General features: G+C 34.2%; 1 protein-coding gene and 1 long non-coding RNA gene across 3 annotated transcripts; one reads left to right on the top strand and one right to left on the bottom strand.

Moving 5' to 3' along the window:
* Positions 1–668: 668 nt before the first annotated feature.
* LOC112084670 lies at positions 669–2,829 on the bottom strand. Of its 2 annotated transcripts, none has more exons than XR_002898336.1 (3): positions 2,469–2,829; positions 1,010–1,302; positions 669–846 (listed from the first exon to the last, which is right to left on the bottom strand). It is a non-coding gene; the product is annotated as an uncharacterized LOC112084670 (long non-coding RNA). The 2 variants fall into 2 exon arrangements; XR_002898335.1 differs by having other exon boundaries at positions 1,034–1,302.
* Positions 2,830–7,355: 4,526 nt separating this feature from the next.
* LOC18014158 (agamous-like MADS-box protein AGL80) lies at positions 7,356–8,399 on the top strand. Its single transcript, XM_006418932.1, has one exon. The coding sequence runs from the start codon at positions 7,356–7,358 to the stop codon at positions 8,397–8,399; it is 1,044 nt and encodes a 347-aa protein (XP_006418995.1).
* Positions 8,400–14,366: the final 5,967 nt, after the last annotated feature.

Genomic DNA, 14,366 nt, shown 5'->3' with positions numbered 1-14,366 from the left:
GATTCAACACTAGGTCTAGTAATACCTGCTAGATCAGAACCATACTCTATAAGAAAGTAATATCAAAACCCCTAAAATATTATCTAATATATAATAGGATAAATAACTGTTGAATAAAATAAATTAATTTTCTTACAAAAAACTAAAACATAGCAAGGTATACATTTGCTTATTTTAATGTGTAGCAAGTTATATACTGTATGTAGTTTGTTTGGGATTGAATACTTTTATTGAGCACTATAACAGGAACATTTATATCAATCGATATTGTATGTCTAGAAACCCCTAATAACAAAAATATTCTAATTTGGAATGCGTCAAGTCAAACGCATTTCGTTTCTATACAGGTAACACACACTACAGTAAAATAAGGTATTATTAGCATCGGAAAAACGCTATCTAACAATACCATAGCGGTTTTAAGAATGCTCTATCATCGCCCGTCATAATAGCTCGGCCACATTAGATAGCAGTTTTTAGTCATGCTATTATTTCATCATTTAATATAGCACTTTTTTATCTGCAATTATATATTCTACAATAGCATTTCCATTTTGTTATTAATATTATTATTCATATCGATTTGGGTTTACATTTTGAATTTTAAATTTTGAATTTTGAATTTTAAATTCCATAAAAATTTCAATTCACAAGGGCAAAAAAATAATCATTAATAGTAGCAGTATTTTACAAAAAAAAAAAAAAAAAACACATTAAATACTTAAATTATTTAAAACAGAAATTGTACTCATGAAACTTAGCAAACTAGATAAAGCCCACTTCATCTTCTAGTACAATTCCTTCCTCTGCTCCACAAGAATCCTTTTCAAGAGCATCTTCTACTTTCTGAAATGTAAAAGGAAAAAAAAAACAATCAGATCAAAATCCTCACCTGTACGAATGAAAGACTACAAGTAATAGAGAATCTGATACGGTTTGTAGTAGCAAAAGAGAGCTTAAAGAAGAAATAGATAGATATCTATATTTCAGAATGATCAAGTTACACGACCTGAGAGAAAATGGAGTCTCTCACCTCCCTAACAACTTTGATCAATCCTTTGATGAAACAGACGCTAATACCAGTACTCACTCTTATACTAAGGAATCTCCTAAGACACGTCACCAACATTCTCCCAACACACCACGTGAGTCGTTGCAGCACCTCGGGATCCTAGTTACCAGAGTTTATTCCTTAACCATAGTTACCTCTCGAGTAAGGTTTAGGCAGATGTCGCCTCTCCTTCTTGGGCCTTCTTCCTCCTTCGGTACTGGTACAGAATTGGTGGATGTTGGGCCTCGTAGCTATCAGAATCAAAGAAGTTTGAAGTGATAAAGAGCTCAACAGTTAAAGCTTTTGAAACCATGCTAACGTCTATAGAATTGTATGGAATGAGGCTGTGATAGAATAACTATGTGAAGAGTATACAATGCCAAGTGTAAAGACAAGTAAAATTCAGTATATATTGAATTTGATCAATCAATATAAGCTCTAAAAGAGAAAAAGCCAACTTAGCAGCGTTAATCTTGTACAACTTTAAGGTTGAGAAGCATTAAACTAGGAAATGCAAGTTTGCTTGGTTCCAATATAGTCAATTGGCTCTAAGAAAAAATCTCTACTTGAACGGTATCATTCGCTAAGCTTTTTCATCACAAACCTATGTAGGATACAAGATAGATAGGTTAGGCATAAAAATGATATATACAAAGACAGAAATGAAGGGTAAATGTCTGCTTTTTCAAACAGATTCCAGGAACTTCGTATATGAAATCAAGGCATCAAATACAAACAATACCTGCTTTCGATGTAATCTTGTAGCTGTTATCATGAATAAGAGAATAGATTTGCCACATATCAGCTTAACCAATTACATATAGGAGCTTTGCAAAGATACTAATAAACAATCCAATCAAATATCAAATAGTAACTTTGATGAGATAACGAATTTGTGTGGTTTCAGCTAGAAGCTAATATAAACAAAGAGCAAGCTTTACAGTTCAAGTAATTGGAATTCCATATATAAACTTGCTGAGAGAAGATTAAGACCATAGATGGAGAAAGAACAAGACAGCCGAAACTGGAATCGAGTTCTGTACGAGAGCTACCAGAATTTCACAACAGATTTAAATACTTTTAAGTCCAAATCCAAAGGTCCCTGAAACAAACTCACCAACAGGAGTGAGTATAAATTTGCTTACAGCACAAAGATTGAAACTTTCTACATAGTCACATAATGAATCGGAAAGGAGAAAAAGGAGCCAACTTTCTACATAATCAGATAACTGGAAGGGGGAATAAAAAAGAGACAAGGTTGACCACCAAAAGCAAAACCGAAGCGTTAAGTCAGGATGGAGAAAGTAGGTTACGAGTTGGTAATTTTGATGTAAAATGAGAAATCTCAACAGATAAAGAGCCAATCAAGGGTCGCTAGTCCTATAACTAGAAACCGAAGATCTAAACCACAAAATACCTGAGGATGAGGAATTGTGGTCTTGTAGCGGCAAGGGAGTGGCGGTGGTGTGAAGCAGCGAGAGATAAGAGGCGGCGATAGAGTGAGTTAGCGAGAGTGAGGATAGAGAGCAAGTCGGCCAGAGAGAGGGAGTCGAGAGAGGCGACCGGCAAGAGAAAGTCACGGCAAGACTGGGTGAGGCGGCAAGCGAGAGGAGAGCGTGAGATTATGAGGAGAACTCGAGAGCTGAGAGTAAGAAATTCGATAGAGATAATTAGGTTTTTGAGTAAGACCAGATCTGTGTAGCAGAAGAGTGATGCTATTAAGTTTTTGACTTAGAGAATTTTTAAAAGAGTTCAATTTTTACGCTCTCACATGGCATAGCGTTTTAAAATATGGTATGTGCAATTAAATAAAATGCTCAGAGCCAAAAAGAATTAGCGCACTCATTTTTTAAAAAACCAAATAAATCGATAACGTTTATAGATTTACAAACGCTATGTAAAAGTCAACGTTAAATAAAACATAGCACAACTGCATAAAACGCTATCTTCTAATGCTATTAATACTCGATATTCTTGTAGTGACATGAATATTTTTATAGCAAATAACCACACACAAACTCAAAAATTAACACTATACCACCATTTTATCCAGATCTTAATTAGATAATTGGGTTCAAAATTTTAAAAAAAAAATCTGAGGGTCAAAGTAATAATTTTATTCCCTTCACTTCAAGAGCAGGTCTATCTCGATATAAACATATATAAAGATTTAAGCAATAGCTTGAATTGTAAAAACAAAATGCTATTTTCCAGAAACAATTATATTTGAATAGATTTTGTTACATTGTATTTCTTATAAGCAATACATAAATACATGTATCTATCAATCAATTGACCGAATGAAGAATCTACCTAAAATAATAGATTGTTTATAATTCCAGATATATTAGTATATCTTTCATTGAATGTTTTTTTTTCTACTAATTTTTCTATACTATTGAAATAGAAAATGTTGCAGATTTTGATCTAGTAATATGTTTTTACTATTATTTTTTGTAAAACTAATAAACTTTTAGAATTAAAAATATTTTTAATAAGGTTTTTGATATTATTAAATTTGTATCAAAACAATAATTTATTAATTATAAAATTTTAAAAATATTTAATTATGCAATAGTTTTGATAAATATATACTTATTTTTTCAAAATTATATATACATTTGATCAAACAATTGATTTTTAATTAATCAATTCAATTTATTTATTTATGGAAATTTTTAGTAATATTGAAAAAATAGTAGAAAAAAAATATTCAGTGAAAGACACACTGGCATATATGAAATTATGAACATTATATTATTTTAGGTAGATTCTTCATTTGGTCAATTGATTGATAGATACATATATTTATGTATTCATAATAAGAAACGCAATGTAAAAAAAAATATATTTAAATATAATTATCATTAAAAGAGATATTTTACTATATATTGCTACTAATTGAGATATGCTAGTATATCTTTCACTTAATATCAAAACAAAAGGCAATTTTACAATACTATTTTCCAAAAAAAACAATTATATTTGAATAGATTTCGTTACATTGTATTTTTTATTAGCAATACATAAATACATGTATCTATCAATCAATTGACTAAATGAAGAACCTACCTAAAATAATAGAATTTTCATAATTCTAGATATGCTAATATATCTTTTACTGAATATTTTTGTCCTATTATTTTTTCAATATTATTAAAAATGTTTTTGCAGATATTCATCTAGTAATATATTACATCTATTTTTTGTAAAATATTTTTTTAATAATATTAGAGTATTATAAAATTTTGTATCAAAACAATTTAAAAAAATAATTTAACTATTCAATAGATTTGATAAATATATAACTAGTTTTTTCAAAATTATATAGACCTTTGGTGAAACAATTCATTTTTCATTAATCAAATTTATTTATTTATTTCTGGAATTTTTGATCTATAAAAGTAAGATTTTGAACTTAAGTATAATGTATACTCAGATTTATTACCTAGTGTGATCTTATAATCTGACAATTACAGCACAAGCTGCAAAAAATATTCTCTCATCTTTTTCTGTTTTTAGTTATTTTCAACTTTCATAACCTAAACTACACTTTTTATTGTTTAGAAAATATCTACTCTTATTATATCTTTGGACTCCTTATAATGTTAAGATATAAAAAAATCACTCTTCAAAATGGCTATTTGAAGTTTCTAACTAGATAGTAGATACAATATGTAAATTCAAAACACTAGATTTTGAACTATTGACTTAAGAGAATAATCTTTATAATGCCTTAGTTTGTGGTCACTTTTTTTTTTTGTCAACAGCCTAAGTACCTACGAGGACAGAGAAGTCCAGTTTGGAGGTACTGAGTTTACATAGATCATGTCTTGAGGGTAGACTCGAACACTGCATGCTAAGAGATCTGCCTTCATATTCTTCGCTCGTGGAATAAGGGATATAGAGAAGAAAGTGAAAGCCCCTTTACTCCTCTCAAATTCTTCTAGGTGTAATCCAAACGCTGGCCACTCCTCTGGTATAGACACCATCTTCACCAACTCGGAGCAGTCTGTGACGAACGCTACCTCCATCTTGTTGTTTGCTATCATACAATGCATCGCCCAAATGAGGGCTTCCAGCTCTGCATGTAGCGGAGATAAGCTTCGCCTGACATTTCTTGCACCCATAACAACCTCTGCATCGCCTTCTTTGCACGAATACCAACCTAAGTCGGAAGCTTTATCCGCTTCCGTCCAGGATCCATCAGTAAAACATCTCCATCCTGCATACTGCGGGATAACTCGATCCATAATTCCGATATTATTTTCAACCTGTTTCTCCTCCTTTTGTGCTTCGTTCCAGATACTTGCTTCTGTTTCCGCGATCTTCAAAGTTATTTGTGCATCTCTGTCAATATTTGAATAAACCTTATCGTTTCTTGCTTTCCAAATGTACCACAGGATCCATGCAAAATCTGTTGTTTTGTATTCCTGGGGGATTCTCCAAAATAGATGATCAAAATTTGCATAAACCGATGAGATTGGAAAGACATCCAAGGGTCTTGGGATCTTTGAGAGAGCCCAGATCTGCCTTACCGGAGGGCATTCAAATAGAACATGATTTGTGGTTTCTTCTTCCGTTCCACAAGGAGCGCACAATGTGTCACAGTTTATTCCTCGCTTCTTTATGTTTGCCAGTACTGGCAAACAGCCCGATAGTGCTTGCCAAATGAAATGTTTCAATTTTGGTGAGCACCGTAGTTTCCAGATGTGTGCCTGTAGTGGCTTTAGCTCTGGACCATAGTAAATTTCCATACTATCCTCTGATTTTTGTTGTTCTACCTGGTATCCAGATTTAACTGTATATCTACCTGATTTCGTGAAGTGCCATCCTAGTGTATCGGGTCGATAGACACGACTCGTGGGTATTCCGCGAATGATTTCCACATCTACTGGATCAATGATGGCACTAATCAATCCTAGGTTCCAGTTTGAGTGACCGGGTCAACCAGATGATTGACCATTAGATCTGGGTAGTAGTTAAACCCTTTGCATGTGGCTGGCCTCGGGCGAGAAGCTGGTATCCAAGGGTCATTCCATACTGAGATCGAACACCCTGAGCCAACTCTTTTGATTAGTCCTGTTTGAACCAGAGGTCTAGCCGATATCATGCTCCGCCACCCATAAGAAGGGGTGTAAGAGCGAATATTATCCAGTGGATTTCCGTTTCGATAATATCTTCCTTTGAAGACCCTTGCAAATAATGAGTCCGGTTTGTCCAATAATCACCAGAGTTGCTTTGCGAGTAGTGCCGTATTAAAGTCCTCTATTGATCGAAAACCCATACCCCCTGCGGTCTTATGTCGACACATTTTCTTCCAGGCTAACCAATGTATTCCTTTTTGTTGGTCGTTCGAGCTCCACCAATATCGGGCTGCTGCACTTGTAAGTTTCGTTGTTATGGATTTTGGTAATCGAAAACATGACATGACAAATGTAGGCATTGCAGATGCCACTGACTTTATCAATACCTCCTTTCCCCTTTTAGATAAGAGTTTTGCTGTCCAACCATTTATTCTGTCTTGTTGTTTTTCCGCAACAAAATTGAAAATTTTTGTTTTGGCTCCACCCAAGCTTTCAGGGAGGCCTAAATATTTTCCCATTCCTCCGATATTATCAATTCCTGTAAGCCGTCTTAGCTCATCTTGAATTGCTACTGGGACTGTATGGCCAAATTGAATTGAAGATTTTTCAAAATTTATCTGTTGTCCAGAAACCGATTCATACTGTTTAAGTATTTGTAGAATTTTTTGGCACTCTTCCGTATTTGCTTTGCAGAAAAGTAAACTATCATCCGCAAACAGTAGATGTGTAATAGCTGGGCTTGCTCTTGCTATTTTTAATCCGATTAGAGTTTTGTCCATTTCTGCCTTAGTTTGTGGTCACTTTTCAAGTCAAAATAATTCACATTCAAAGTCTCTAATAAAGAAAACTAATTCTAAAAATATATTAAAAAAAAACTTTGACCCATTTACTAAACCAAATCTCAGATATTATCTTAAATATCTACAAATATTTTTTAAACATTGATGTACAATTTTTTTACATATGCCATCCTATTTATATAGGTGACTAAGATATAAAAACTAATTAAATAGATTCATAATTTTATGAGTTGTAATTATTATTATTATTTTTATTTTACTCTCTATAAATAAAATAATAATATCTATAATAAAGGAGACAAATCTTTGTATCCCTCCATTACTATATAACACAACTCATCCATTGATTTAGAGCACCACTAACACAAAAAAAAAAACAAACAGACAACAAAAAAAACTTTTTAAAAAAAGTCTATCATGACGAGAAAGAAGGTGAAACTTGCTTTCATTGAAAATAACTCGTCGAGGAAAGCAACCTTTCAAAAAAGAAAGAAAAGTTTGCTGAAGAAAGTGAAGGAGCTCTCGACTCTCTGTGGTGTCACTGCCTGTGCCATCATCTACAGTCCTAATAACTCCATTCCAGATGTGTGGCCATCGACTTCTGGTGTGCGAAGGATAGTTTTGGATTTCCAGACGTTGCCGAAGATGGACCAACACAAAAAAATGGTGGACCAAGAGACCTTTCTCAAACAGAGGATCGCCAAATTGTCCGAGAATCTGGGGAAACTGGAGAAGGATAACAGGGAGCAAGAGATGATTGAAGTCATGTTCCAATGTTGGGATAGTAGCCTGGAGAGGTTTCATCTCAATATTTTGGATCTCAATGACTTAGGCTATGTGATTGACCAATATCAAAGAGATATTAATCACAAAATCGAGATATTGGAGAGTTCTAGTATTGAGATGGGTGAATCTTCTAATAATGCTGTCACTGCGGCTGCGGCTCATTTTTCAGAAGGCATTGGATCTTTGGCAGTTGCTTCGGCTACAACCGCACCAGCCGCTATAATTCATGAGGTTTATTCTTCCTCCTCTTCTGCTGCTGCCGCAGCTTATTTTAACTCTATTCGGCAACAGCAACATCATCATCAACATCAAAAATTTCGTCATCCTGCCACTCCACATGTTGGGTTGTATGAGCAAACTCGAAATATGAATCTGAGTCAAATTCATAATCAGATCCCGCAACAACGGTTTATGGAGATGATGAACAACCATCCTGAGCAAATGAATTATGAATCTCAGCATATGGATAACCACCACAACCCCTTCCACCACCACCAGCACCACCACCACTATCACTACCCTCAACAGCAACAACAGCAAATCCCCAGTGATTCCTCTACTGCTCTGACCACAGCCAGCTCAAGCAGTATCTTACCAGTCCAAATTTTACCAATAATACATTGTTCCTTTAGTGTTTCGAGAATGGACATTCACATTCTGATAAGCAAAAAATAAAATAATTCTCAAGTGCTTTTTCAATAAAGTTTTTTTGTTATTTTTTTTATTTATCGTTGTGGTTTTATTTTATTATCTGAATGATTATGATTTTTTATTTTATGGATTTGTGATGTGTCATTTTCATTTAATAATATATGATTTCGTTAGCGTTTAACAAATGTCGACGTTCACAGTATGATAAGTAAACTATATATATATATATATATATGTATATAAATGCTTTTGCACTTTAGTTTTTTAGTTTAAGTTTACCTAATATAAGAGTTAGGGTAACGGTGACTACCTAATATATTACCAAATTTGGTACTAAGTTTTACATAAATTTCAAAATGAGTTTTCTAATCAAATGTCTAATTTATCTGTTAGCCAAAAATATTATGAATGTTTTTAAGGCAGGTGATCCCCATTTAATTGTACGTAATTTATTGAACTATAAATTTTTGTATATTTAAAATATTTTTTTAATCTGTGTGAAATGTAGATTAGGATTTGCTTATTTTTAATAGCACCTAACAACACACATTTAGCTCCCAGTATCTGTGTTTAACTTTATCTTGTGATGGAAACTCTAAAATCTAATAGGATTACTTGGGACATCTCAAAAAGCATTAATTACAAGAGATGATCGTTTCCAATCATATTTGGCTATGGGTGAATCAGCATGGCTTCATGAGAGATTATACAGAGAAGCATGTGCCACATGATATTTAAGATTGAGAAACATGAAAGTGGAAGCATGTTGAAATCATTGGAGACTGATGCTTTATTTATATGGTTCCTTGTTCCTCTGTTTTTGCTTTATGAGACTCTTTGTTCTTTTGTTTTTGATTAATTATTATCCAACGTGAAAAAAATCTATATGTAATATGTTGAAACACTGTTTTCTTAAAAAATGTATTGTAAAACAAATTGAGTATTATATAATTTTTTTGGATATTTTTGTTCATCGATTTTATTTTCTGCTACTATCTTTATTTTTGGATGTAAGAAAAATATTGCTTATATCTTGGTTCAAAAATAATATATTTTTTTGTGAATTTTGTTGCTTCATATCTGTATTATAGTTCTCTAGATTGATGAAGTAAATCAAGATTAATAGTGTTTCTCAACTCTCTAGCTGCACAAGAAGCAAGCCATTATTTTTCACAAAAATATATCAATGTATACAAGTTATATATAGATATATGTATTGATTTAATTTGTGTTGAGTATGCATATTAATGATAAATAAAAAAACATTAGCAAAGTGTGTCCATATATTGCTTTTAACATAATATATTATGAACTATCGTATTGTCTATATAACTGATTATATTTCTTTTTCAGAAGTTCATATTCATAATGAAATAACATGTTGAAAAGAGATGAAAATATATACATCCCAAGTCGGGCCAATGTAAAAATCCATCAAATTCGATAAGATAATAAGATAATAATTTTTTTTGAAACTCTTATGTAAGTATATGGTCCCAACAAAAATATAAATTAATAATAATATAAATTTATGAATATATATATAAATTTAATATTCTAAAATATGACTAATGTGTTCGTTTTTAGTTAAATTTGAAATCTCATTGGTTCTCATCACTCTAATTATTATATCAGTAGCTTTTATTGCGGTTTTACTATATACATTCAATTATGATGATTTTTTGATGTGATAATTGATTTTCTTACATATAAATGTTTTTAAATGTATTGTAATGTTATCTTCAAATTTATCATCAATAATACTGATAGTAGCCATAGTTTTTTTTTATAATTTTTAAACTTATGAACATGTATATTTTTATATGGATAATCCAATATGGAGAAAACTATTTTATTGTGATAGTTATGATTTTTAATCATAATTTATATTATGATATTTGTTAAAATTTTAAAATATAACATTATTCCAAATAATTTTTAGAAAATTATATGCAGAAAACAATTTTTTTCTATAAATTAATAATTATTAATTTATAGATAAATTAATATCACGATAAATTAATAAAATATCATGGTCCCAACATTATTAATTTATAGAGGTTTTACTATATATACAGTTCTATAGATCATCAATATATACAGTTCTACAGAACGATATACTTTTAAAGAATACAACATGCTAGCTATCTTATCTATGCTTTTATAGAACTCCAAATTTTCTTCTATTTTTTTACGTTTTCTTGCTCATTTGAAACAGTTTATTCTCTTGTATTTTCTAGTTTTTATCTTGCTCTTATCTTGCTGTTCTTCGACAGACCCCATTCTTTGATTCAACACTTCATTGTCTTTGGTTCTTAAATCCTCCAGTGTCTTCACGTGCTCAGAGAGGTCATCAAACCTCTTGTTAAGGTCGATGGTGATGGCATCTATCCTTGTTCGCAGGGCAGCTTTGATGAGGGCTTGGGAGGCAAGGAACTGATTCAGCTTAGCTTCCAATCGATTAAGCAGGATGTTAAGTCGACTGTTCTCATAGTTCTGGTGCAGAATCTGATGAGGTAAAGGATGAGATGGTCGACGGTTCACCAGGTATGGCAAATAGGGCTCATCTTGGTGGCTTGGAGTTCGCGAGTCTCCATGGTGATGGTTCGGATTAGGGTTCCAAACATGATGATCAGAATCAAGCCTGGATGGTGATTCACATGCGCAAAGAGCTTCACACAGGTTGCAAAACCTTCGCTTGGGATTAGAGTTTCTTCTCGGATGATCCATGCTTCAAGGATTCTGAAACTAGGGCAAACAGAAGAAATAATAAGCAGAAAAATAAAAAGTGGATTCCTAATGTTGTTTTGGCAGAAAATCGACATATATATAGTCTTCTGCGGCTTCAACCTCCCAGGTTTAGACCTCCAGCGACTAAAAACCTCCCCGGCAATGGTGCCAAAAACTTGATGGGGTAGCGGGTCTAGGGTTTTTTTTAACAAACCCGTTGGTTCTCAAAAAGTTTTAAATTTATAAAACCCTAGTGTCTGCAAGTGCACAGATGTACGTTGTAGGACTTAGGGTGTCGATCCAAAGAGAGGATGTCTAATCTGTGAGAAACAACAAACTGGGAAAGTAAGCAAAGTCATAAAATCATGGAGTTTTTGGGGTTTTTGGCTAAGAATCTTTAACTAAACCTAATCTAATAGTCACAAAAAAATAAGATGCAATGCAGGATGAATTGTTAAAAGAATATCTCAAGCATATCGACTCAGACTATAGGTTTAAAACTCATGGCGATTTATACTTCTCCTGTTTACTCTAATCGATGTTTGGTGGCGTTTCCAATTAGCTTCTGGGCAATTTATTTTCATATGTTTCTGGGATCTGCATGGAACTAGAATAGACATATGTATGATTAACTCTCGCCATCTTAATCAACTAACCACTCAGATCTGACAATTAACTCTTGCTCTCATGACAGGAATAAGATCATGCATTAGATATTGAATTCATCTGCTCACATCTTCTCTATAGGTAACTCTCGACTCCTATAGCGACTATGTTCTTCTGAAACTAGTTATGGATGATCTGATGCAAGGAATGATAAAAGACATGAAAGAATGCAAAAGATGAGGTCCTATGGTCTTCCAGGTCTCATTTAGGACTTCTCTGAAGAGGAATGGTAAAGTGGGCTTTGATGTTGGGCCTTGTGGCTCGTCCTAAGGTCCACCGGGGGTGAGAGTCTTCCAGGGCAGGTAAAATGCATGTTTCCCGCGGGTGAGAGTCTTCCGAGACCAGTGAATTGGGTCAACTTGTTTTCCATGTATCTTTTGATTGCACTGTTGAATCTTTGTTATGTAAAGTGCTATGGAAAGCTGGTTGTCTCCTATTGATTATCTCCAAATTTGAGCTGGATCAGACGGTGAGAAAATCTTCATTTGAGGCTGAACTTCTGACGGTCTGACTCTGAGCTGAAAAAGTGGATTTCTTTTAATAATGCCATCATTTTCCCTAAGTTTCCTGAAAAGAGCCTTCAAACTATAAATACATGAAAATCATAATAAAATTTCCTAAAACTGATTAAAACCTTTGAAAAATCATTTAAAATCAATAGTGAAAATGGGTACAAATACGATGTTATCAGTCTTCTGTAAATATGTGCTCGTCTTCTTTGATGATATTTTAGTAAGACGTGGAAGGAGCATCTATAGCATGTGCGAAGTTACTCTTGAAGCATTCTAAGTTTTCGTTTGGACAAACCGAGGTGGGTTATCTGGGACATGACATTTTACTAAAGGTAGACAAATCGAAGATTTCAGACCAGAATCAGTTTGCGCCGTTCGTGGTTTCCTTGGACTTTCAGACTACTATAGGAAATTCATCAGAGATTATGGTCTAATCTTTGCTCCATTGACGCAAATTCTCAAGAAAACCGGATTTCGCTGGGATGACAAAGCATAGACGGCTTTTGTGGCTCTCAAGAAATCTCTTTCCGAGTCACCGGTCCTAGTACTACCAGATTTCTCGCAAGATTTTGTTGTCGAATGCGATGCCTCAGGTAGTGGAATTGGAGCTGTCCTCCATCATTTTGGGCACCCGATAGCCTTCTTTAGTAGGAAGTTGGCAGATCGGCATAGTAATTTGGTGGTGTATGAATGCGAACTCATTAGTATTCCGAAGGCTGTGACACATTGGCGACCATACTTATGGGGACGCAGGTTTCTGATTTGGACGAACCACTACAGCCTTAAATTCCTGTTGGAACAGCGTCTTTCCAAATCCCCACAAATACATTGGATCAGAAAACTATTGGGCTATGACTTTGACATGGAATTCTGTTCTGGGAATTTCGTTCAGAGTTGCTGATGCTTTATCAAGACAAAGTAACAATGAATCGGAGGTGGAATTTTCTATCTATTTGTTGCATAATACAGAAAAAGACTGCTTGCACGCATCCGTCAAGAAGTGAATACTGATCCCAAGTTAGCTGAGTTACGCGATCGAATAATTCCTGGCGAGGAATCAAAAGCTTGGGAGGCAAGAGACAGGCTGATCTTTCGGAAAGGACGAGTTTATTTAGCTGCAGAGTCATAGTTGGTTGTCACAGGATTTCATAACTTTGGACATGAGGGCGTTCAAAAGACTATGGATCACATTGGACGGGATTTCTATTGGAAAGGGTAGAAGAAAACCATTCAAGAACTCGTGGGAGAATGTCAGATCTCTCAGAAGAACAAGTGGGAGACTCTTCAGCCAGCAGGGATGATGCAACCATTACCAGTACTATCAAAAATTTAGTCTGATATCTTGATGGACTTCGTCGAGGCGCTTCCAAATGTATCAAGAAAAACAGTGATCTTAGTGGTTGCATGGGATTCCTGAGACCATTTTCTTGCGTTAATTCATCCATACACTGCAGTCACCATTGCACAAGCCTTCTTCTGAGACATTTTTCGGTTGCATGGGATTCCTGAGACCATTGTCTCCGACCAAGATAAGGTGTTTCACAGCCCTTTCTGGCAGGAACTCTTTCGTTTATTGGTAACGGATTTGTGTTTCACTATGACCTATCGTACTCAGTCCGACGGTCAAACAGAAGTGGTCAACCAAAATGTGGAAATGTATTTGCGATGACTAACAAGGGACGTACCGCAGAAGTGGCTTACTTGGCTTCCTTGGGTGGAATATTGTTACAATACATTGTTTCACATAAGCCTAAAAAAAACTCCCTTTTGCATTGTGTATGGACGAGAGCCACCTCAACTCTTGGACTATAGTAGGGATAGCTCCAAAGTTGAGGCAGTGGATGTTGCATTGGAACAAAGGGATAAATTTGTGCTCATGGCAAGAGAACGTCTACTTAAAATACTAAAACATATTGTATCGGTTTTCCAAGGGGGATTTAGTTTAGCTGAAGATCCAACCATATCGACAACTAATAGTGTCACGTAAAGCTTTCACTAAGCTGTTGCCTAAGTTTTATGAACAATTTGAAGTACTAGAATGCATTGGATCGGTTTCTTATCGCCTACGACTGCCAGAAGGGGC

This window comes from Eutrema salsugineum, unplaced genomic scaffold, assembly GCF_000478725.1.
Source record: "Eutrema salsugineum unplaced genomic scaffold, Eutsalg1_0 scaffold_4, whole genome shotgun sequence".
NCBI classification, from domain to species: Eukaryota; Viridiplantae; Streptophyta; class Magnoliopsida; order Brassicales; family Brassicaceae; genus Eutrema; species Eutrema salsugineum.
The sequence above is the reverse complement of the archived record's forward strand: the minus strand, read 5'-3'. Positions and strand labels throughout refer to the sequence as shown.